At 41.0% G+C, this 27,305-nt stretch overlaps 1 protein-coding gene across 9 annotated transcripts in view; it reads right to left on the bottom strand.

Annotated features, from left to right (window-relative positions):
- bcas3 (BCAS3 microtubule associated cell migration factor) overlaps positions 1-27,305 on the bottom strand; it is a 409,318-nt gene that overhangs the window by 343,476 nt on the left and 38,537 nt on the right. For all 9 annotated transcript variants that reach the window (XM_063016958.1, XM_063016965.1, XM_063016960.1 and 6 more), the window contains exons 8-12: positions 20,991-21,098; positions 19,640-19,716; positions 14,503-14,579; positions 13,909-13,992; positions 7,007-7,177 (exon numbers count right to left, since the gene is read on the bottom strand). In XM_063016958.1, coding sequence (XP_062873028.1) covers positions 7,007-7,177; positions 13,909-13,992; positions 14,503-14,579; positions 19,640-19,716; positions 20,991-21,098 — 517 coding nt within the window. The remainder of the gene's footprint in view (positions 1-7,006; positions 7,178-13,908; positions 13,993-14,502; positions 14,580-19,639; positions 19,717-20,990; positions 21,099-27,305) is intronic.

Genomic DNA, 27,305 nt, shown 5'->3' with positions numbered 1-27,305 from the left:
ACAATATATAGTTTAAGCTTTGTGGTATATTATTTTTAAATAGGGTCAGCAACATGTACACTATACACACATTTTTTTTAAATCTATTTTCCCTTTATTTATTTTTTAAGGATCAGCAACACCTACACTGTAAACACATGTATTTATTTATTTTTAAGGATCAGCAACACCTACACTATAAACTATTTTTTTATATTATTTACACCAACATTATACATGTACAAGTATGTGGACACCACTGTTAATTCATTATAAAATACAATATATGGTTTGAGCTTTGTGGTAACAGTTTGGAAAAGGTCTTTCCCTGTTCCAGCCTGACTATGATATGGTATGATGATTTTGGACATTAATGTGCTGTATGTGGATTTGGAATGGGAATTGCAAGAAATTTATGGCCAGGTGTGTCCACATATTTCTGTCATATAATAAAAATCACCCATAAAGAAAAATGATTGTCTTTTCATCACAGTATTTTAAAGGCTTTTTTTTGTTGTTGAATGTAACATGAACCTTTTTTTCTACCTGCCTTGCAACTTTCTCATGGATACCAAATTTTGTCTAGTTTCTTTCTAATGGTAAAATCACAAACACTGATATGTTCCTTCTGAAGATCCTTAAATGTTGGCCTGGACACTTCTGGAAAGAATCAGCACCGTACCAGTTTGGCTCCATTTGAGGATGATGAATTGTAATGTGTTTCAATAATCCTAAATCCTTAAAAGTGCAACCCCCATTTCCAGAAAAGTTAGAACACTTTCTAAAATGCAATAAAATTTGTTAAATTGCTTGAACTATTTCACTAATAAAAGTACAATGTCTTCAACACATTTTGAACAAAGTTGGGACGGAGACAAATAAGGTTATACATGTAACACTGTTGTGGAAGGTTCCACAATTAGTAGTTTCACTGCTAACAGGTCAGGTAATCAAGACTGACTATAAAAGGAGCATCCACCAAAGGTTTAGTCTTTGATAGCAAGGATGAATCATGGTTCACCACTTAGTGAGAGAACTGTCAGTGCAAGATTGCAAAGAGTTTAAATCTTTCACCATCTACAGTTCATAATATCATGAAAAGATTCAGGGAGTCGTGGAGTCAAATCTTGGAAACCGCTTTTGAATATGCGTGACCATCGAGCGCTCAGGCGGCATTGTTTTAGGAACCATCATGCTATCATGAGCAACGTGGGCTAGGGAGTACTTTGGAAAATCATTATCAATGAACAAAGTCTGCTGCTGCGTCAAGAAATGCAACCTGAAACTATATTATGCAAAGTAATGTTTTACAGAAACACCGGTGAGTTCTCTGGGCAATGTTGAACAGCCTGGTATCGAGCAAAAATGGGCAGATCAGCAATGCTGTACTGATGTGTGTCCACCCAACGGCTAGATTTACGCAACGTCATGCGTCTTCTGTTACCAGCAGCGTAGCTCTTATCATTATGCAACACAAGCTTACTTTCACCTAACATTAAAACCACCTCCTTGTTTCTACACTCACTGTCCATTTTATCAGCTCCACTTACCATATAGAAGCACTTTGTAGTTCTACAATTACTGACTGTAGTCCATCTGTTTTTCTACATACCTTTTTAGCCTGCTTTCACCCTGTTCTTCAATGGTCAGGAACCCCACAGGACCACCTCAGAGCAGGTATTATTTAGGTGGTTAATCATTCTCAGCACTGCAGTAACACTGACATGGTGGTGGTGTGTTAGTGTGTATTGTGCTGGCATGAGTGGATCAGACACAGCAGCGCTACTGGAGTTGAAAATACAGTGTCCACTCACTGTCCACTCTATTAGACACTCCTACCTAGTTGGTCCACCTTGTAGATGTAAAGTCAGAGACGATCGCTCATCTATTGCTGCTGTTTGAGTTGGTCATCTTCTAACCTTCATCAGTGGTCACACGACGCTGCCCACGGGGAGCTTTTGGCTGGATATATTTTTGGTTGGTGAACTATTCTCAGTCCAGCAGGGACAGTGAGGTGTATAAAAACTCCATCAGCATTGCTGTGTCTTAGCCACTCATACCAGCACAACACACACTAACACACCACCACCATGTCAGTGTCTCTGTAGAGGTCCTTGGAGAGTCCTGACCATTGAAGAACAGCATGAAAGGGGGCTAACAAAACATGCAGATAAACAGATGGACTACAGTCAGTAATTGCAGAACTACAAAGTGCTTCTATATGATAAGTGGAGCTGATAAAATGGACAGGGAGTGTAGAAACACAGAGGTGATTTTAATGTTATGGCTGAATGTAATTAGATAAATACGAAGATGCATCCTAAACAAACTAGAGCCTTTGGCCGTGGATTTAAACCGTTGCGCCCCAGGATCTCCGAGACGTCTGCACACCCACACGGACTCGTATGTGCTCATGTGAACACGCTGTGTAAAATCCAGGATGCTTTGGAACAGAAACTGAAAACTGAAAGACTGAAATGAAGTGTTGAGAGAGTTAAAACACCCACAGCAGGAGGAAACTCTACACTGTCTCTCCGCTTATAGATATCCAAACGTGATTAATAGCTCCCAGTTAAAAGAGCACGAGTATGGATCTGTAATTCATCCATTTATGGGTTTCTTCAGGAAACTACCCAGAGACGGAGAAAGAGAAGGAGGAAGGCGAAAGAAAGTAGACAGATGGAGAAGAAACAAAAGAAGAGCGCAGGAACAGGACAGGCCGACACCGAGAGAAAAAGAAAGAGAGAGAGAGCTGCTCCACGAGAGCCGGTTCTCTTGTCAGTGGTCTTCTGTTAAGTTGACTCATGAAAGAGATTATAACTAAGGCCAGACATGAGGAGGCTAAAGAGAAGAGTGATAAATCTAGAGGGGTGTTGCATTAGGGAGCGTGCAGGTTTTTAATAGGATCCAGTGCAAACACAAAACAGGCTTGCTCTCATACAGAGACATTTTATTTCAGACTCACAAAAATGCCCCAGTGACAAGGAGCAGGTCTGTTAAATTAAAGAACAAAAACGTCCGACCCAAAATCTGTAAAGGAACCAATTACGCTCTGCAAGACGTTTTAAACATTTGCTGTGCTGCATGTAACTTGCGAAAATGAAAAACGAGTCATAACCAATTCACCAATTCTTTCTTAAGCAGCCTTTGAATCCCTTTTAGTGAATGAAACAGAGTATTTTAATGGCCTCATTACTCACCTTACATTTAATTAGCAAACAAACTTCAATACAGAACTATAATTTACACAGCAAACACTGTTTGTTTGTTTGGGTTTATTGCCATATCAGCAACGTATTGGCTATTTTATGGCAAGGACAGGTATTTGAACTGTAAAATATTACATGTTCATATCATTTGTTTAAAATTTAGACCTAAAAAAATAACAATTTTAACTGGAGGAATCCTCTCAAACAGTACTTTTATATTCTCAACGCTGTAAAAAATGTCTCACAGTAGAAACCGTAGCGCATTCTAATAAAATATGTTTAATTGTTAGGGGGTTAGCACAGAATTGACAAACTGGTGCCTGCTCGCCAACCAGGAGGTGTAGGTGGGTGAGCAGCAAACACTAAAAGTACATCCTTACATATTCTCTATGTAGTCCAGGGGTGTCCAAACTTTTCTTGTTTGGGGCAGGTCTAAGACTTTTTTTGTAATAAAACAAATAAAAATATAACAGACCACTCACCAGTTGGGAAGATTATTATTCTTCTTTAAATTAAACACAAACAGTTCCCTCTACTCTCTAAATATTAACTTTTCCAGCACCCCTGTACCCAGCACAATCTTTTGTCTAGTTTTCATTTCTTTGAAGCTGCTTTGTTTATCCAAAAACTCTGGAACATTAATGTAACTGTAAAGTTAAAGTTTTGAGTTGAGGGAAAGAAGATGGGAAGCGTTTTAGATGTTTTATGAGATAGCGACACCCAGAGTTCTGTTTTTCTGATTTTATCTGCACTGTACCTATGTCATATATACACACCGATCAGCCATAACATTAAAACCACCTCCTAGTTTCTACACTCACTGTCCATTTTATCAGCTCCACTTACCATATAGAAGCACTTTGTAGCTCTACAATTACTGACTGTAGTCCATCTGTTTCTCTGCATACTTTGTTAACCTCCTTTCATGCTGTTCTTCAATGGTCAGGACTCTTACAGGACCACTACAGAGCAGGTATTATTTAGGTGGGGGATCATTCTCAGCACTGCACTGACCTGGTGGTGGTGTGTTAGTGTGTGTTGTGCTGGTATAAGTGGATCAGACACAGCAGCGCTGCTGAAGTTTTTAAACACCACACTGTCACTGCTGGACTGAGAATAGTCCAGCCAACAGCAATGAAGGTCTAGAAGATGACCAACTCAAACAGCAGCAACAGATGAGCGATTTACCTAGGTGGACCAACTAGGTAAAAGTGTCTAATAGAGTGGACAGTGAGTAGACACTGTATTTACTGCTGTATCTGATCCACTCATACCAGCACAACACACACTAACACACCACCACCATGGACCAACTAGGTAGGAGTGTCTAATAGAGTGGACAGTGAGTAGACACTGTATTTACTGCTGTATCTGATCCACTCATACCAGCACAACACACACTAACACACCACCACCATGTCAGTGGTGGTCCTGTAGGGGTCCTGACCATTGAAGAACAGGGTGAAAGCAGGCTAAAAAGGTATGTAGAGAAACAGATGGACTACAGTCAGTAATTGTAGAACTACAAAGTGCTCCTATATGGTAAGTGGAGCTGATAAAATAGAACAGTGAGTGTAGAAACAAGGCGGTTATATCGGTGTACATATACACATGTACAGTACAACGGAGTCAGCAATCGTACGGCACCCCTGGAGCGGACAGGGTTAAGGACCTTGCTGAAGAGCCCAACAGTGGCTGCATTTAGAGATGCTAAGATTAAGCATGGCTATAATTAATTAAGCTTATTAATTTAATTCGGTTCATTCATTGATTAATTAAGTAACAATGACTTAATTTGTATTGATTTGCATTATTTTATAATCATAATTTTTAAAGAAACTTGCTCATGAAGCAGAATGAACAGCCCCTCCGAGTGAATGTAGTGTGTGGGGTCAAGCCTCTGTGGACACTCGGGTTTAATCTTCAGATTTTTAACAGCCCTTAAAACCAGGCGAACTGTTAACGCGGGTCAAAATCGACATGAGGAGAAAAAAGGGGGGATCTGTTCCAAATTAACCTCTTTGTGAGTAAAACTCTTTGAATAGGAGAGCTGCAAACATCAAACTGGCCTGTGAAGCCGACACCGCATTAAAAAGATGCTTCGCGATAGACGAACACCTGGGATCAGTTTGTGCTCGTCTGCAACAGCGCTTTTACTACGCAAATCCGTCCATCTTTAGACACACTCAGATTTCAGCGAAGGAGGACACCTAGCTTTTCCTTCACCTCTGTTCACCTGGCTCTAATCTTTCACTACGGTTTCTTGTGCCAGTACAGTCCGAGGAAGTGCCTGCGTCCGTAGATTGGCAGCCTGGGTCCTGGTGCTGACGATGACCTTACGAGGTCGGTTTCCTTATAACTTAGTGTTGACAAATCAATTCAGTAAAGAACGCTCTCGAAAAATCTGACTCCTGAATAGGACTACTAAATCCCTGATTGTCAGCTATCAGCGCTTTCAAGGTCAAAAGATATGGAACTATGTTGGAACTACGTACCGCCATAGATGTGTGTGCTTTTCGGCTAGGTGGCACGGCCTATGTTAACAGCTCATGTCTAGTGCACACTTTTTTTTGTTGTTTAAATCCTATTTCTACATTGTCCCTGTTTCCTCCAAATCTACTAGTCCCCAATTTCCCCAATAACCCACCACTGCTGAGATCCAGGTTTGAATCGGAGCGGTGCTATCAGCCACCTTGACGTCTACAAACAAGACTTGCTATGTCAGAGGGGGGGGACAGACTGAAAAGCCCTGCAATGCATTGGCACCCTGGGGTATTCCAAGTGTTTCCAGGTGAAACCAGACCCGACCACGCTTCATATGTTGTGCAACACTACTGTTTAACCATACAAGTATAATATATAGGGCTGTCCCGATCCGATCTCAAAGATCGGAATCGGCCCCGATCAAGGCATTTCTTAACTGATCGGTATCTGCTTCGCTAAGCCCGATCCTAAGCCCGATTTGTCGCTTTACGTCAGCGGTCAAGCAGGTGTCGTAAACGGAGAGTCCAACAGCGAAGTGTAATGCCTGCAATGCGATCGTTTCACGAGGCGGTAGTAGCAGAGCTGCGTTCATTACTGTAGAATTTTACTCTTTATACGGTGTGTGAGTCAAGGATCACACCGGTTTACAAAACAATAACTTTTAATCCGAGTATGAAAGGAGCATAACATACAGCACCAGTTACAAGACTGAACGACATCTCAGTATCAAGCACTCTGATTGGCTTAGTTACAACACGCCTACAAGTACGATGGCTCACAAACAAACCAGATATCATTTAACCAAACGATCTACCAGTTTGATACGGCACCTAAAAAAATAAACACTCAGTCGAATACAGCGAGTTTATTATTATGTGATGAGAAGAGGAACCGGCTGTCCGCTAACACGGCAGAGATGCTGATTTTCCTTCACTTCATTTTAAGTGTTCTAGTTTTACTACTACAATGCTGCACTAAGTTTGTTTACTTTTATTTTGTAAAAATAAAAGAACATTAAGCAGTAGCTTGGATGCAGGCAATTTTTTTCCTACAGCACTGCAGAGCTATTCAGTTGTTAAACATATACATTGGATTAATTTGAATAACTGTAATGTACTTGAAGTGTGCACTGTGTGAACAGTATTATCTAGTTCCTATCTAGACAATATCTAGAAAATACAAGTATCGGTTTGAGACTCGGTATCGGATCGGGATCAAAATTAATGATCGGGATCGGGAACAAAAAAACGTGATCTGGACATCCCTAATCATATATAAATAGGCCTGAGGGACGCCAATATACAAACATGTGATAAACGTGTGTAAATGTTTACCTGTCCTTCTCCAACATTGTGTGTGTCTATGATGGTGATCACACCAGGCTGGTGAGGGCTGCGGCGGATGCTGCTGTGAGCGGTGCCCTCCTCGTCAGGTGTTCCAGACGGCAACGTGCCTGCAAGTTGAGTGACCACTTTCCCCACCATAGTTAGCCCTGTCTTTAGAGTCTGAGAGTGGACATAATACAAAAGCAGTTAATAAAGGTCCTGATCAAAGCAATACATTTTTCAGCGTTTAGGTGTTTTAGCCACACCCATTGCTAACACATGTTATATAAAATGAATTATATGTTTTCAACTTTGTAGCAATATTATGTGGACGGCTAGACTGAGCATACATACAATGGAGCTGGTGCAAAAATTAGTATGGCAAAAATTATGGGTCCTAGATTCGGACCTTGCCTCCGTTTGAGTTTCGTTCCAACTCCCAAAAAACATGTCAATAGGTGGATTTTCAGCCCTAAACTGCACCAAAGAGTGAGGGAGTGAGTGTGTGATGTAATGTAATGAATTGTCACCATGTCCAGGATGCATTTCAGCCACACAACCAGTGTTTTGGGGATAGGTTCCAGAACTACACTGCTCCATGAGAGGTAAACTGCAGGTACTCAAGATATAGAGAATACTAGAAGTATAAAAGCTAGTCCAGACTTTGAGATCAGCCTCAGAGAACTACAGTCTATAGTGCAAACTGTTTATCTCAAATCTGAATATCATCTAGAAATCACAATTATAACCATGCTGGAATCATCACGGCCTTTAATCACATGGTACAATCCACGCACAAACTATTTTTTCCCCCTGATTCACTTCCCTTTATCTCCCAACCTGATCATTTCACATTCCCAAATGTAAATCCAGTGTCGCTTGAACAACTCCTAATCTGATCAAGGAAAGGCTGCCTTATATCACCTGGCAGGGCTGGATTCCCATACAAAGCCATATCATGTACAGAGAGACACGCTAAGCTTTATTTGACAACCCCCCTCCACAGGCGTCCAGTCTATTCCCGATGACTGCATATCACAGAGACAGCTTGGCAGAAATACTGGCCAAGGTGTTACTCATTTACAGACCATAACACACTGGAAGCACACTGGAAACACCTAAATAAAACCCCTGCATATACAAAGACAATAAGCCAGACTCCCTACAGACAGTAACTGGTAGAACTTCTAGAAGTTGTAGCCTAGCGGTTAAGGTACTAGACTAGTAATCAAAAGGTCACTGGTTTAAGCCCCACCACTGCCAGGTTGTCACTGTTGGGCCATTGAGCAAGGCTCTTAACACTTTTTGCTTAGATTGAATACTACTGTCAAAGTACTGTAAGTCGCTTTGGATAAAAGCGTCTGCTAAATACCAAAAATGAAAATGTAAAAAAATAAAATACCGTTTAAGTACAGCTAATAACTTAGTAATGACTCAATGACACAATTAATCTCTATTTCAATACATAGCAAGCTCTCTGTCTACCACATTTTTCAAAGAACCCTAAGGTTTCATAATTACAAATGACAACATACACCGATCAGCCATAACATTAAAACCACCTCCTTGTTTCTACACTCTCTGTCCATTTTATCAGCTCCACTTGCTATGTAGAAGCACTTTGTAGTTCTACAATTACTGACTGTAGTCCATCTGTTTCTCTGCATGCTTTGTTAGCCCCCTTTCATGCTGTTCTTCAATGGTCAGGACCACCACAGGACCACAACAGAGCAGGTATTATTTGGGTGCTGGATCATTCTCAGCACTGCAGTGACACTGACATGGTGGTGGTGTGTTAGTGTGTGTTGTGCTGGTATGAGTGGATAAAGCACATCAATGCTGATGGAGTTTTAAACACCTCACTGTCACTGCTGCACTGAGAATAGTCCATCAATCAAATGTATCCAGCCAACAGCCCCCTGTGGGCAGCGTCCTGTGACCACTGATGAAGGTCTCGAAGATGACCGACTCAAACAGCAGCAATAGATGAGCTCTCTGGCTTTACATCTACAAGGTGGACCAACTAGGTAGGAGTGTCTAATAGAGTGGACAGTGAGTGGACACGGTGTTTAAAAACTCCAGCAGTGCTGCTGTGTCTGATCCACTCATACCAGCACAACACACACTAACACACCACCACCATGTCAGTGTCACTGCAGTGCTGAGAATGATCCAGCACCTAAATAATACCTGCTCTGTAGTGGTCCTGTGGGGGTCCTGACCATTGAAGAACAGCACGAAAGGGGGCTAACAAAGCATGCAGAGAAACAGATGGACTACAGTTAGTAATTGTAGAACTACAATGTGCTTCTATATGGTAAGTGGAGCTGATAAAATGGACAGAGAGTGTAGCAACAAGGAGGTGGTTTTAATGTTATGGCTGATCGGTGTATATTTCCGTAAAATAAACATGTTTCTTTGGCACCGTCCACAAGCATGAATTGTGTTAAGTGCACTCGTATTTGACAGAACTGTGCGTAAGCTTAGCGATCCGAGAAACCGAGAGATAAGAAAATGCTGGAACAGCAGGAGTCAGGAATAGGATCTGCCGCCACCTGCCCTCTCTTCCCCAGTGCCTTGATCAATGCTGACTGTTTGGATTAGCACTAAGAACTCCAACTGCAGTGATTAGAAAACACATTAGTGTTGATCAATTACGAGGCAAACACTTCTCTTAATAATTGATGGGCCAGGACAATTTACACACAGTCTGTTAGTGGTCTTGTCGGAGCACTATCCACTGGGCCCAACAAACACAGGCGCCACGACGTATTGATGTTGCCGCTCGGCCTGAATGCTTGATTAAGCTCTTCGGAGGCCCAGGTGGCGCACTGACTCGGAGCGAGTGGCCTGAAACTGCATCAAGTGAGAAACTCTTGAGAGAGCCCACTTAAGCTGCGCTATCCATTTACCGCCGGCGCGCGACTGCTCGGGTTTACTGCAGACACCAAACAGCGGAGCCGCCGCGGGACCTGGAGTCACCTCGAGCACTATCATGTGGCTGGCGCGACAGTCTCCCTTGGAGTCCCATCCCGCTCGTTTACGCGGTCGGAACACGCCATCAGAATTCAATTTTCCAAAGGGCACTTGCACACACCCTCCCGAAGCGCAGGCGCCCCTCCTTCCTCCTCCAGGCATTGTTATTGAGTTACAGGACTGATGGGAGATAGCCCCGCGGCCCCTCGACAGCCCACTCGGAGCCACTCAGCGCGGGGACGGCGTGTCAAAGCCGAGAGGACGGTTATAAATCACGGCTCCATCTGCAGACGCCCCCCGTCTACGCATCGGGCCTTTTTTTTTACCATGTTTTCCTCTTTGCTAACCTTAAGGGCGCTCCTTTTGATCTCCGCCACAATTAGGGCTAATGGCTCTTCTCTCACGTAAGCCGTTAGAGCTCGTTAGGGAGGGGAACGAGGCGGCCAGGGAATACAGATGTGGACCTTGGAAATCAATGAAGCTGCCGGGGAGAGGAGCCCGAAACCATATGAGATGTAAAGTACTACAGCTGTGTCATAGATAGTCAACTGACTCTTCTCTTTTATTGGAACCTAATATTATTTTAAGTGATCTCTGTACATGATTTTAAAATACAAGGTTTCTGGTTAGAGTACCGATACTGGTATCGGGTATTTTCCCGATACCGCGCTCATTAACGTGTACTCGTACTCGCAAACGAGGCTCCAATACTAAACATCCGATACCGTGTGCCTAGTGCACGTTGCTGCGTTATGCCTAGTTCACACTACACGATTTTTGCCCTGATTTTCGCTCGGCGCTATATTTGCCGGCTCGGGAGCAATTCGACGTTCGCTCGGCGATCAAAACTCGGCTCTCGAGCGCTCGCCGACCGGCTCGAGTTTTCTAGCATGTCAGATATCTGATCTGAGATGTGCGACTGGGAATGAGTGACATGTCGAACAGCCAATGAGAACGCAGGATACGGTGTGAGGGGAAACACAGGAGAGGAGTGTAAACAGGTGGGACAGGGGTGTAATATAGTTTATATCAGAATACACCGGCACACACACACGTTTTACAGTATTTCTGACCTGATCGTTCTGTACAAAACATAACAACAAAACACCAACATTGCAAAAATATTTATTAACCTCCAACTCACTACAGAACAATCCATGCTGTTCGTGTTGCCAAATGTATTTTTCCTCCTTGATTTCATCACATCAGCGCACAAACACTTTGATCTCTCGCTACTTGTTGACGTGCATTTTTGGACGTGGTATCATTAAACTTCTCCTCACTTCTCACGTGTGTTTTTGTTTAAAAAAAAAAAAGGTATTCTAAATAGGTATAGGTATCGGTATCGGCAAGTACAAAAATGCATGTACTTGTACTCGTACTCGGTTTGGAAAAAATTGTATTGATGCATCCCTATTTCTGGTATAATCAAAACAGAAGCTAAGAAATTGGGATCAATAGCAAAAGCACTCCGAAAGGGAATATTCTTATGGCTCGAGCAAAGGAAAAAGATTTAAAACAAGGCTATATCTGCCAAGAAACGTACTTTGGGTGATTCAATTTTCATCAGTTATTGAGACATGTGAGCTTATTTCTATCACCAGGTTTGACCACACTATACTACAATTTTTCCTGATTTTTTATTAAGCTCTGGAAATTTCATTTTCTCCTTTAAGCTGAGGTCTAAAGACAAAAAAAGAATGGCTTAGAGTTCTTAAACAGTAAAAAAAAAAAATCGAGGAATTTTTTTCTAATTCCTTTTAGGAAACCCAAACTAAAAGCATTAGGGCTGGGCGGTATGATGACAAATTTGTATTACAGTATTTCAAGGTATATCACGGTATGTTTTATTATTTTGTATGAATTTGTATGACTGGGACTTTATATATGCATGTGGCTGATTCTACTGTCATAAGTACATTTTAATTTCACCATGTATATAATAAAGGTTGTGAGTACTATAAGCTTCGCTCGGCTCCACAAAATTACACAACACTGTATATGATGGAATGAGTACGAGTAAAACGGTTGCGATATATCTAATATTTATTGTTTATTTAATGTTTAAGTATTATACAATCACCCTTAGTCCTCTCTTTAATAAAAACTACATTTGCAATCTCCCAGTCATCACTAATGAAGTGCACCCTTATACTGAGGTATGACTTCCACTGTACAACCTCATAGAACATCTCCACTTTCAACTTGTTTCAGTGTTGTTGGTACAGCAACTGGCGTGTAGTAGTTTTGCTCTGGTAAGACATACCTCGAATTCAGTGTTTCAATCATTGCTTTGAAAGTCAAGTCGTGTCAAATTTATTTATATAGCGCTTTTTACAGTGGACATTGTCTGAAAGCAACTTTACAGAATCCAGGACCGACAGACCAAAAACCCCTATTGAGCAAGCCGAGGGCGACAGTGGCAAGTAAAAACTCGCTTAAAATTACGGGAAGAAACCTTGAGAAAAACCAGACTCCGCATGGCCCCCCATCCTTTTTGGGTGGCCTGGAGAAATGAGGTTTCTTGAAACCTGAAAGGAATGAGGAATCATGTCCTTGCATAGATATACTATTACTGCGTTAGTAATGACGCTCCAATGTTTCCTTTTTTAAAGTGTTTTAGGATATGCAAAAAGAGCTCATTTCTTTGGCAGGTTCCATATCGAGGAAACCTCTCTCATCTGTTAACACAGTTATGCTAACAATACCTGAACTAGTGAGCTATACCTAATATTATATAATTAATATATGATATGATTTGCTGCCTGTTGAAGCATACAGCTGTTGTATTAACTATGCTACAATATGTTGGTATATAAAAAATCCATACCGTACAAGGAATCAAAGCCGGTATACCAGATGAACCGCTATACCGCCCAGCACTGACTGGCACTGTCATATGTCTTATTCATGTTGTTGAATATAACTATAAACTACAACATTAACAAGAACAAGTTAATTGAACTGACTTTGTACAATTTGAATGCTGGAAATCTGGAACTGTGCTTTTCCCATTGGCCACGGGTCGTAATGTAATACTTGCTAAAGATTAGGACTTAGAGAATCTAATAGTATATGGAAGTAGGGCTATTAGAACAGTATCTAGTCACAGTGTGCTCAGTCAAAAAAAAAAAAAAAAAAGAAAAAAACAAGCTAAGATCAAATAAAACATACAATAAATAATAAAAGTGAACAGTATGTTTTACCAGCATGATTTAATATCTCAATCTGCAGAAACCTGATCAGCACAAAGAATGCTTTATAAGGCACTTAAACAAACCAACAACTATAAGTTCCTTTTAATATTTCATAGTTTTTGTAAATGTGTCTTTATTATTTAAGCTAATGTTAGATAAGAGAATAAGACGATGTTGATCTGAACTCTTCCTCTATGCAAAACCAACAATGGGGCTGTTGGACATGTAATGATGGTGTAAGTGCTATTACTGTCAATGGCTGATCAGTGGGTTTTTATTAATGCACTGGAAAAGTGTTCGAGTTAGGTTCGTGTAAGGTTTGTATTAGGTGTGTAGTTACAAAGAATAAAGTTTGACTTGAAGGATAAAGATAGCCGATCGCGAATTTAGTAATTTGGGCCACTCAGGTAGCGCAGCACTATTACACGAGCCCTGGATTCGAATCCCAGCAGCGCTGTTGGCCAGGTGTATACACTTCAAACATGACTGGCTATTGTCGGAAAAGTGGGACGGCCAAAATCCTGTGATGGACTGGCACCCTGTCCAGGCTTTTGCTGCCATGTGCCTGGTGTTTCCCTTGATAAAGTGAACCTGGTGTGAACCTTACGAGTCATCTGGCCATAACCTCTTCACCATAATGCATGTTTATACTGTAGATACGCTAGACAACTTACGTACCAGAACATGGAATGTAAAGAATCATATTAGATTATATGTACGTTTGAAAAGCTTACTCACTTTGGCTGCACTGATGACAGTTGCGGTGTAAGACTGGGCGTTGTCTCCACAGGCCCCGCCCCGGGACTGATGACAACGTATCAGCTGCTCAGGCGCACACACACACACACACACACACACACACACACACACACACACACACACACACAAGGTAAGGGGGAGAAAAAGAAAAAAGATCATCAACCAGACTCATTAAGTGTCTCTGTGGTCATTAACCCACCGAGACCTGCCCTGGCGTCTGCATGGATCATGGGTCATTAGGATATCCCCTAGCCCCCTCTACATCCTACCTTCTTCAGACATCCTGTCCCATACAACATTTAACAGAGTAACTGGCTCAGTATTGGCTTAAAACCCATTATGTCGTGCCAGACGCAAGGTCCCATATGATCATTACTAAAATATGTCTGACCTTACTCACACGACAGCAGCAAAAAAACTCCAATTAAAAACTTACTTGAGAATTTGACTTTACAGATATATAAAGCTTTTGGTAATGTCTACATAGTTCTCTACAAAAATCATAAAATAAATAAAACAAAAACAAAGAGAACAAGTGGCATTGTCATGTGGATGCAGGCTGATGATTCCTACCTTGTTCTCAGCGTAGGCAAGCCACCGACTTCCTAAAGCTATAGGGTTGAGGTTGGGACCAGGACATGGGTAGCAGCCTGCCATAAACACATAGCATGTAGATTAGATAGCTTAAATAACACTGCAACAGTGCAATCAACAAAGGATGTGAGTTACGACACAACACACACACACACACACACACACACACAATATAATGAGGTTAACATATCTTTTACGTACATTTACTGAGCATTTTATAAGCTGCACTTCTGTGGGTATAAAATTAATGACTATAGCATTGCATAGTGCCCCACCCATCTAGAGTCCATTAATCAATGCAAAGCGACCCCCACCCCCATGTTATTTGTTGGTGAATGCTTTTCACCACTACTTATGCAATCACTATGTAAGCATGTATGTAATCACTATGTAAGTGTCATTGTATGAGGTGCAGCAGTGTTGTGTGTTTTTTAAACACCTTTAAACACATGTTATAGCTCTATACATCAGACACTGTCCACTGACTGGGTACCAACATGCTATAAGCATTCAATAAACAAGCCTGTAAGTGTAAACCATATTTAAAAGCCACCCATGATTCACCTGATACACTAATGCCAGTGCAACAGACACCAAAAAAATCCTGTTCCGTTGATGTGGTAGGTGGGGGTGACAATGTGTACAGAGAAACAGACCACAGTGCGAATTTGCATACCCACAAAGTGCTTGTATATTGTAGGTAACTCATTAAATAGCCACTCGGTGAACACCTTGACAGGTGAAACCAATCAAATGGCCTTCAGAAATGTAAGGTTGGGTAAGGATGGATAGAGGTCATGGAAGAACAATTTTGTCATAAAATAGCTTAATCTGAGACTAAAAAGAAAATAGGCTTTAAATCATGTTTTTATGACACCTATAATTAAGAAATGAATTTAAAAAATACACTTATGGTTGCCTTCTTTGCAAATATTACAATTATTCAGATGCACATTACAATTATTTTTATATTATTATTTTATATATTAATATTTTGTATACATAACATTTACCATTTTATTTTAAAAAATTTTTTTAATTATTTTTATTATTATGTATTTATTTTTGCTATTTTATTTATGCATTTCCTCCCCTTTTCTCCAAATTTAGTTTACCAATTCGTGTTCCACTGCTGGGGACCCTGATTGCGTCCGAGAGGGGTTTATTTGCCTGATGCACGCTCCCACCGACCCTCTTCTTATTTGCCCATACATGAGGTCAGTTTTTGTGCACAAAGTGTCATGCACTGATCTCTGTGCTTCTTTATTTCTGTACAGATGCCTCGGGCTACTAACCAGGGTACTTTCACAGCATCAAAGACCCAGCAATCTTTTGTAATCTGATCTTTTCCCACCCAGCAGACTTTAGTGGACAATTTTGTCTGCTGCAGGCACTGTCAATTGTGCGTGCTAGGGGGCGCCCAGACGACTGGTTGCACTCGGGAGACTCGGGGAGTTCAGAATCCCAGCGCCGGTGTGATAGCGGAATGTGCTGCTGCATTATATCTTATATATTAATTGTTTTTATATTAGAGTAAATCAATTAGAATACACTATTTATTATATAATTATAACTGAAAAATAACCAAAAGTTTTTTAAAAGTCATACAATAAATGTAAAAAAAGGAAATAATTCGAAATAATAAACATATAAATAGAAATCAGATAGAATGGAGTGACTACTGAAGGACTGGATTTCATAGCATTAAAATTCATTAGGTATGATAAATGTAGGTGGAACATGTGTCTTCAGACGGAGGAGTTCAATTTGTAGTAATGGGAGCGAGAGCTGTGGCATTTAGTGACTGCAGGATGGCTCCTAAGCTTATTAACCACCAGACAGTTTGACCCTCGAGAGCCATATAAGAAGAACTGGCGTCACTATGCAGACAAGCCAAAAATATCGGCATGGTAGAAATTTGCTCGTACACGCAAACACACACAGATCAACAAACTCGTACACATGAATGTACTTCAGCATTTTTTCAATTAAACATCTATCACATGTGTAACGTATTATCCATTACCACAAAACACAGTAGTAAACAAAAACTACTACCACATATCTGTGAAGTTCAGAAACAAAAATGACTTCTTGGAAATCTGAGAGCTATTGTTGGGCAAGTGAATGCATGTGTATGCAAAACCAACTTGAATAAAAAAAAAAAGAACTACTATTGACTACTATTGAGGTCAGGCACTGAAATGGGATGAGCCGGCTTGAGTCGTAATTCACATTTTAGTACATCCTCAAGGTGTCCAATGGGCTTTATGGACCTTGCTTTGCACACAGAGCAGCCATGCTGGAACTGAAAATGCTATGTTGGAGGCATTTAATTGATTTTAATTAAATGATTTTATGCATCTGTTGGTAATGGGTGTGGCTAAAACACCCGAAGTCAGTCATTAGGAGTGGTAAGCTTGGTCATATAATAAGGATTTGTAAGATGTATAATTTAGTTGATGGAATGTCTTTATTTGTCATATATACAAATGTGTACATTGTACAGTACAATGACTTTTTTTATCTGTATATCCCAGCTTCTTTGAAAGTTTGGGTCAGAGCGCAGGGTCAGCCATTGTATGGAGCCCCTGAAGGCGAGAGGGTTAATGATCTTGCTCAAGGCAATAGTATCTGCATAGCAGAACCAGGATTTAAATCCACAACCTTCTAGTCAAGTCAAGTCAAATGTATTTGTATAGCGCTTTTGACAATAGACACTGTTTAAAAGCAACCTTATAGAATCCAGGACCAACAGACCAAAAACCCTTGTTAAGCAAGCCATGGGTGACAGTTGCAAGAAAAACACTTCCTTAAAATGTCAGTAAGTTTGTTCTAGTTGGTAACCCACAGCTCTACCCACTAGGCTACCACTGTCCCTTATAATAGCAGTCCCCAACCTTTTTTGCAGCACGGACCAGTTTCCTATAAGATATAATTTCACGGACCGACGGGGGTGGGAGGAATTAAAAGAGAAAAACTATAAAATAGAAAATCAATGTAAATCCTAGGCTTTTTTTGATGCAATGAGACACTGCTCCTACCTAGTGGTGATTGGAGAAAATAACACCCAAAGGGTTTTGAAAATGTAATTTCTCTTGTAGCGATTCTCTATTTATTGATTCTTTTTTTTTTATTTGGGTCAGCAGCCCAGTGGTTGGGGACCACTGCCTCATAGCGTGCGAGCCATAGGTTGCCGACCCTTACAGTAAATAGATAAGGTTACAAAATGTCAAAGTATCACTTGATACAAACACAAAGGGTCTGTCTGAAAACCTAGTGAGCTGCCTTGCTGCCTACTGCCTACCTAGGCAGCTGCCTAAGTAGAGAGAATTCTAATAAGACATCAAACTCATAAGGCAGGTTTATTCAGACGCAGTACTTGGACACCACAGTCACCACAGTTTTACTTACTAAGCTAACACAGTTAGCTTTAGGCCATTCAAACCAATGGGCTGAGGTGGCATAACCCGCTAGTACGCCAGCTAACATCTCCCTCTGTGTTTTTGTGAGAAAAATTGGGCCACACTGAATGCTGGGATTGCCTTCACTAAAAGAAGCATCGGATGTTCCCTCATTATTCAGTCAGTTTTTGCTTTAAAATAAGGCACCTTAGTAGGCAGCATTTTAAAGTATCTAAGAATTTGGACAGGCTGCTTCTCGGGAGTGCACTTAGAACGACGTAAAATGCTGTTTACGTAGAGAGCTCCCTAGATTTTCAGACAGGCCCATAGTGATGAAATGCTAATTGACTGAAATTAAGATATTATGAAATTTAAGACGGGCGAGTAGCAAAATGTTTTCCTTAACCTCTCACACAAGTAAACACTGGCTCAAAGTAGGGTTGTAGATGCAGATCACACTTAAGGTGTGAAAGCGTGCTGACAGTAATTCAGTCATCACGGTGTAGATTACAACTAAGCAGACGGCTATTTGCCGCACGGAGCCGGAATCTAAAGCTGGGACAAATAGTCTTTGAGGTAAGCCACAAGCAGTGCGAGCCAAAGCGCCAATGGGAGCCGATGCAAGGAGATAACACGTGTTCAACACATCCTGTGTGCATGGACTGGACCATTTTCCCCACTGTATTCCAGTCATCCGTTCATCTATCCATCTCCAGTCACGACCGGTTAGCTAGGCAGATGCCTCAAGAAGCAAACAACTGGCACACAGTGTGGAGCTGGCTCCCATTTCAAACTGGAGAAAGAGCTGACAGTCTGATGGAGAACCTAGTCCTGGTTTATGACTTCTCATAATCGCTTTCAAAAACAAACATGTCTAGTCTTGATTTATTTGTTTTATGATGAAGCTTTAGAAAAGAGATTAACGACGTAAGGGTTATTGACCGCGGCCATTTCCTGCGGCACAGACGCGGACGGGGAAGGCAGACAGACAATCAGGGCCATTAAAACTACACTAATGGCAATTTACAACAGACGATTGCTTAAGTGGGGATAGGAGGCCTGGTTTCGGATTGTGATATGGGCAGTGCGAACTTCAGAGGACACGATGGCCTTTACTGTAGACGATTGCTGAGCTGAATCCAAAGTTGTAAGAGCAGAGTTCCGGCTACAGAACAGGAAGTTGATCTATTGGTGCTTACTGATAAACGAGCAAGTACAGTGTGAATGTTTGATATTGTAGATCTGTGCAGAGCTCTAAGTGCTTACATGCTGATTAGATTGGACCATTTATTTTATTTATTGATTAGGATTTTACCATGTTTTAGACACTTTGGTTACATTCATGACAGGACAGGTATTTACAAGTTACACAAGATTCATCAGTTTAAGTCTTTAATGGCAAACACAGTCATGGACAATTTTGTATTTCCAATTTACCTACCCACGCAGACACATGAAGAACATGCTAACTCCACACAGAAAGGACCCAGACCGCCCCACCTGGAAATCGAACCCAGGACCTTCTTGCTGTGAGGCGACAGTGCTACCTACAGAGCCACAGTGCCGACCAATTAGTCAATTTCAAGAAATAAGCAGAAGAGTGGTTTTGATATAGACATGTGTGTTATAGATTAATAAAAAACAAAATAAATAAAAGAATACAAGCTTCATTTTGGTTAGAATAGAGAGAAGAAGCAAAAGATAATCCTTACTGGTGACAAAAAACTTTTTAGTAAAAGTGCAGCTGTCAAAGGCGGCTATCTTCTCCTGAAGACTGACCACGAGAATTCTGTAACAATGGAAGCATGAGTGTATTATTAATGCATTAATGATATAATTATAATAAATAATTCAAAAATTAAACTACAAAATATAATATTGCTATACAAATATAACTACTACTACCTCTGAAACTACTAAAATAGAGTAGACCGCCCCACCAATCAGCAGATTCGCTGTCTGTGGTATTACTTACCTGTGGTTACTTATGATTTAACATTTTTAACATTAAAGGAAAAAATAGAATATTCAAAAAATAATCCAGTCATGCCGCTCAGGTGGTGGTAAAACACGCTAGCACACCAGAGCTGAGATTTCGGACACATCGTTTCTAATCTCAGCTCTGCCATCTGGCTGGGCTGGGCGGCTATGTGAACAACAATTGGCTTGTTCACAAAGGGTGGGAGAGCCGGATCAGGGTTCCTCATAACTGATGCAGCTATGACATCTGCTGGCTGATTGATGGCGCCTAATCAGAGTCGAGGAATAATGTGGACAGGGTGTGGCTCTCAACATATGAACTCGCCTCGTGTCAATTGCAGAGCTGCTCAGTCAGCAGTGGAAGGTAGTATTAATACAGAGGAAGCATAATTCAATCAGGGTAATAGGATACGACTAGGTTAAGGGTTGCACTGGGTTGTGCCGTTTTTAAACATAACAGTTAGCTTTTTTTTTTTTTTTTATGTAAGTAAGTGTAAAAGTGTCTGTCACGCACTGATCTCCATTATTCCCAGTCTCTACGCAGACACCATCGACCAGCCAGCAAAGGCCACAATTAAAGGCGCAATGATAAATCACTTCAGCCCACCCTCTTTTAGACATAGCCAAACGTGCCGGTGTAGTCGTCCGGTCGGCCAATAGCAGAGATTGAGGTCTAAAAATGAATTAAAACTTTAATAGAATATAAACTAAAATATAATAGAATGTTATAAAGCTAGTTAACAGAAACAGTGTTGACCACATCACCAGCTGTTGGAGTCATGGATGATGGCTTATAACAGGGTTTTTCATGATTTTTTTTTTACACAACCCAGGCAACACAATGCATCTTACTCTCTTACACTCTGGTCCCACTGTGGTTTACAAAATGTGACATAAAGCCTCCATAAGTTGGGGCGCTCGCGTACAAGTTTATTTAAAAATCGACCCATTTCACACCTGGCTTATAAGAACTGGTAGCCCAAACACAATCTGGAGCTATAGACTTGTCCACCTCTATATCCTCTATATCTATACATTTCAATAATAATAAAAAAAATAAAGGAATTAACTGTACAAACCAACCTTTTATTGCAGTGTAGGTCATAAATGGGTGTTTTAAACTGAATGGACTTGACCATCTCTCCAGTCTTCAAAGAATACAGGTCCACACAGCTATACGGAGGGCTTGTCCTGTAAAACACAGAGCCACATGGCAGCGATTATAACCAAAACCCAAATCACAACTTGTGCTGTGAGGTCTTTTCATGTCTGCATTTGAAACAATACAACAAAGCATCTATTGATTGTAGCAACATTTTCCCAAAAGTGTTGCTGCTAAGTTTATTTACATTTCTTTCCAAAATCTGAAAAGTCACGGAGGGAACTGTGAGCCACGTAAATTTCAAGCGACATCAAGTCTCATTAAAGTTTTACCATCACTGTCTGCAGTCATTTTGAGTTGTTTCTGGTATGGCACGTTCTTTTTGGATCACCACCCCTCAACCCTAAACCATTGCTTTCCGCATGCTATTACTCACAGTCACAACAACAATTCTGCTCTACATACATCAACAACTGGATTAGAAAACAGAGATCAGCTTCAGTGAGGAACGGTCATGATGGAATGCAGAGCAGGGCTCGGATCTTAAGACTGACTTGATTAAAAAGTCCCATAAAATGACGAACATCAATAACTGGTCAAAAATAATTGGCTTTGAATCCAGCCGCTAATGATTTTGCCGTGTCCGTCACTTAATGGAACTGTACGTCTGAGTCCTTTCAAAGATTAATGCATCAAATCTGGCACTGAAAGGCATTTCCATATTACATATGCGAACAACGGGACTTGAGAATGTATTCATTTAGACACTTGGGAAAAACAAATCAGTCAAAATGTCACCAAAATTTGCAATTTTTATCCAGATGAAGCAAGCTCCCTTTTATACACATCTTAAAGTTCACACAAATGATCACAGTTCAGTACCTATTATATGCAATACCTATAATATCTATCTGAAAAAACACACACACAAAACCCCATCCATCCATCCAGCCATCCATCCATCCATCCATCCATTTATCCATCCTTCCATCCATCCATCCATCCATCCCATCCATCATTGACTCAATCCGCTCTGATCTCTCTAGTACCAACTCTCTACAAGTGCAGACTCTTTTTTATACACAGGCAGAGGTTTCCCAGCCCCTTAACTGTTTCCCAGAAGTCTCACAACAACAGATTGAAGACATTATCAGGAAGATGAAATCCTCCACCTGTGCCCTGGACCCCTTTCCTACTGCTTTAGTAAAAGTGCACACCGTTACTATAAGTCCTCTGATTACAACTGTAGTAAATTTCTCCCTCCAAGCTGGCTATGTTCCACCTTCATTAAAAACTGCCATAATTAGACCACTTCTAAAAAAACCAGCACTTGATCCTGAAGTTTTGGCAAATTATAGGCCTATCTCCAATCTTCCTTTTCTCTCTAAGGTATTGGAAAAAGTAGTTGACACTTATCTCCAGGATCACCTTAAACACAACAACCTTTTTGAAAAATTTCAGTCTGGTTTCCGCTCTGCTCATAGCACAGAAACGGCCTTGGTTAAAGTTACCAATGACCTTCTGATGATGGCTGACGCTGGCTCACCTTCTCTGCTTGTCCTCCTGGATTTATCGGCAGCATTTGACACCATTGACCATGGTATGCTCTTACGCCGGTTATACCACACCATTGGACTCACTGATGCTGCCCTGGCTTGGTTTCAGTCCTATCTTACTGACAGAACAGAGTACATCTCTATTGGAAATGCAAGGTCCCAGTCATATGCTGTGACATGCGGAGTCCCCCAGGGGTCAGTCCTGGGCCCCGTCCTTTTCACCCTATACATGCTTCCCCTTGGCCAAATTATAAAACGCTATGGAGTTTCATTTCACTGCTACGCTGATGATATACAACTTTACATGAAAATTGACACAAATTCCCTCCATTCTGCTGCTCCCTCATCATCATCTTCATCAGCATCTCTTTCAATACTCTCTGCCTGCCTGGAGGAGATAAGTTTGTGGATGAAACACAACTTTCTTCAGCTAAATAGTGCAAAAACTGAAGTGATGTTGGTTGGCACCTCACTCCAGACCCAGTCATCCCCTATAACCAGTATTACACTGGCTGGTCATACTATTTCTCCCTCTTCAACGGTTATCAATCTTGGCATAAAATTCGACCCTCAACTCACTTTTGAAGCCAATATTAAACATCTATGCAAGACCTCCTTTTATCATCTCAGAAACATTGCCAAACTTCGTCCTACCATCACCGTCTCAGATGCTGAAAAGCTGGTTCACGCATTTGTTTCCTCCAGGCTGGATTACTGCAATGCACTTCTCATCGGGATTTCTACCAAGAGTCTCCAGAGATTACAGTATATCCAGAATAGTGCTGCACGGATCCTGCTGAGAGTACGGAAACACGAGCACATCACACCTATCCTTCTTTCACTCCACTGGCTCCCTGTCTCTGCAAGGATAGAATATAAAATTTCTCTCCTTACATATCAGTGCATCTATGGAAATGCACCGCCCTACATGAAAGAACTTCTTACCCCTAAAATTTCATTGCGATCCCTCCGTTCTGCAAAATCAAATCTTCTCCACATTCCCAGAACTAAACTAAGTACCATGGGTGATCGGGCTTTCTGTTCTGCTGCTCCTCGTCTATGGAATGCCCTTCCTGACCATCTGAGGGCACCACAGACGATTGAGAGTTTTAAAAAGGGTCTAAAAACTTTTCTTTTTAACAGATGTTATGACTGTTAAATTAACGCTGATTTTATGATGTATGTCTCATAATGCTATGTTTATATTTGTTTTATATTTCATGTTTTATATTACTGTTTTTCTGTAGCACTTTGAGATTTGTTTTCAAATATAAAGTGCGTTATAAATAAAATGTATTATTATTATTATTATTATTATCCTTTCCATCCATCCCATCCATCCATCCATCCTTCCATCCATCCATCCATCCATCCCATCCATCCTTTCCATCCATCCCATCCATCCATCCTTCCATCCATCCATCCATCCATCCATCCATCCTTCCATCCATCCATCCATCCATCCATCCCATCCATCCATCCATCCATCCATCCCATCCATCCTTTCCATCCATCCATCCCATCCATCCTTTCCATCCATCCATCCATCCATCCTTCCATCCATCCATCCTTCCCATCCATCCATCTATCCATCCATCCTTCCCATCCATCCCATCCATCCTTTCCATCCATCCCATCCATCCTTTCCATCCATCCCATCCATCTATCCATCCATCCTTCCCATCCATCCATCCATCCATCCATCCATCCTTCCCATCCATCCATCCATCCTTCCCATCCATCCATTCCAGCCATCCATCTATCCATCCTTCCCATCCATCCATCCATCCATCCATCCTTCCCATCCATCCTTCCCATCCATCCTTCCCATCCATCCATCCATCCATCCATCCTTCCCATCCATCCATCCATCCATCCATCCATCCATCCATCCATCCTTCCCATCCATCCATCCATCCATCCTTCCCATCCATCCATCCATCCATCCATCCATCCTTCCCATCCATCCATCCATCCATCCATCCTTCCCATCCATCCATCCATCCATCCATCCTTCCCTCCTTCCCATCCATCCATCCTTCCCATCCATCCATCCTTCCCATCCATCCATCCATCCATCCATCCATCCATCCATCCATCCTTCCCATCCATCCATCCATCCATCCATCCATCCTTCCCATCCATCCATCCATCCATCCATCCTTCCCATCCATCCATCCATCCATCCCATCCATCCATCCATCCATCCATCCATCCTTCCCATCCATCCATCCTTCCCATCCATCCATCCTTCCCATCCATCCATCCATCCATCCATCCTTCCCATCCATCCATCCATCCATCCATCCATCCAATCCATCCTTCCATCCATCCTTCCTTCCATCCATCCATCCATAAAGCCTGCCACAGCTCAAACCATAGATGACTAAATACATATTTACTTTTAAGTACAGTGGTACCTTGTAACTCAACGTCCCCTAAACTCAAAATCTTTGAAACTCAACGCCCTTCGTCAAGAAATGTGTACCCTTAAACTCAACATGTGTTCGACTGCTGCTTTGTTCAGCGCTTGGCTTGAGCGGTGTGGTAAAACGTCATACTAATATGAGATGAATCTGCATTTGTGTGTAATAACCATCAGATTCACTCTGAAAGCGCCACATGTATCTGTGTTTAGCTTTAAAAGTTTCACTTTTAAACTTGTTACAGCTCGGAGTTCTGAGAAATTGTAAGAATCAGCTCATCCAAGAGTCTAAAATGCTTCTCATTAAAAAAAAAATAATAATAATGTAACTTAATGTATTAAAAGAAAGACATAGAAACACTAAACCTTTTTTTAATTATTACTGCTTATAAGTTCTCTCCACTAATTAAGTAGTGTAAAGAAACGATAAAGTAAAGGCAAAGTGTAGGTTTTATTGTATTTTTGATAGATTTTTAACTGTTTTTAATTGTATTTCAGTGTTTTTTTTTTAATATAATACTTGTGTTAGTTCCAGTGTATACATGTAAAAAAAAAACCATTATTTTACATTAGCCTAAAATATATGCAGTTCCACGAGACCATGAAATGCATGAACAGGTTTTCCATACATCCTTACAGAGAAAAAAAATCCTTGAAACTCAACACCACTCCCAGAACCAATTGACGTTCAGTTTCAAGATACCACTGTATTTAAAGCTGTAAATCTGCTGCACTTCAATGCCAGATTCTCAAACCATTATATACTTTAAAGTAGCTACTTAACTGAAGGACTACATGAGCAAATAGCTTTACCTTCACACATTTCACTGACAAGCTTTAGATAGTTTGTATGTATTAACATATTCCTTTTATTGAATTAGATCTATTAGCACCTAGGTGGTGGAATTAACTTTCACTGTCTGTTCGAACATACCTCTTTATTAGGTACTTAAATTGAAATTAACATACACAAATCTAAAGTACAGTGGTACCATGAAACTCAATGTCCCTTGGTTCTGGGAATGCCGTTGAGTTTAAAAGTTTTACAGTATTTTTCCCATAAGGGTGTATGGGAAACCTCTTAATGTGTTCCACGGTCCTGTGGACTTGTATATATACAATTACATTAATATTACATACACCGATTAACTATAACATTAAAACCACCTCCTTGTTTCTACAGTCACTGTCCATTTTATCAGCTCCACTTAACATATAGGAGAACTTTGTAGTTCTACAATTACTGACTGTAGTCCATCTGTTTCTTTACATACCTTTTTAGCCTGCTTTAACACTGTTCTTCAATGGTCAGGACTCTCCCAGGACCACTACAGAGCAGGTATTATTTGGGGGGTGGATGATTCTCAGCACTGCAGTGACACTGACATGGTGGTGGTGTGTTAGTGTGTGTTGTGCTGGTATGAGTGGATAAGACACATCAATGCTGCTGGAGTTTTTAAATATGGTGTCCACTCACTGTCCACTCTATTAGACACCCTTCCTAGTTGGTCCACTTTGAAGATGTAAAGTCAGAGACGATCGCTCATCTACTGCTTCTGTTTGAGTTGGTCATCTTCTAGACCTTCATCAGTGGTCACAGGACGCTGCCCATGGGGCGCTGTTGGCTAGATATTTTTGGTTGGTGGACTATTCTCAGTCCAGCAGTGACAGTGAGGTGTTTAAAAACGCCAGCAGCACTGCTGTGTCTGGTCCACTCATACCAGCTCCACACACACTAACACACCACCACCATGTCAGTGTCACTGCAGTGCTGAGAATCATTCACCACCCAAATAATGGGTGGAGTGGTCCTGGGAGAGTCCTGATTATTGAAGAACAGGGTGAAAGGGGGCTAACAAAGCATGCAGAGAAACAGATGGACTACAGTCAGTAATTGTAGAACTACAAAGTGCTTCTATATGGTAAGTCCATGTTGGTCTCCAAAGCTTTCCAATACAAAAAAAAAACTGATTATGTTGCAGAAAAAACATAATCCCCCCCCCATTTCTTCACATCAGTTTGTGAAAAAGCAAACTGAATCACTGAGTATAAACAAGTCAAAAATGACTCTTTTCAAACAAATGATTCACTGGAATAGAATCAGGAAGCTGTGCCCAATGGTAAAAATTCATTCGTTTTGCTCATTTTATTTCATCATGGTGTCGTGAGTAACTCCATTCAGCGCTTTTGTTTCAAAGATTTAGTCGTGGTTAAGGCCTTGGAAAACAGCTGTTTAAACCAATCAAAGCCTCTAAATTCAGATTTTTGGTGGAGTTTTTCTGTTGTTCCTCTAATTCAAAGCAATATATGTAACC

This window comes from Trichomycterus rosablanca, chromosome 20 (assembly GCF_030014385.1).
Source record: "Trichomycterus rosablanca isolate fTriRos1 chromosome 20, fTriRos1.hap1, whole genome shotgun sequence".
NCBI lineage: Eukaryota > Metazoa > Chordata > Actinopteri > Siluriformes > Trichomycteridae > Trichomycterus > Trichomycterus rosablanca.
The sequence above is the reverse complement of the archived record's forward strand: the minus strand, read 5'-3'. Positions and strand labels throughout refer to the sequence as shown.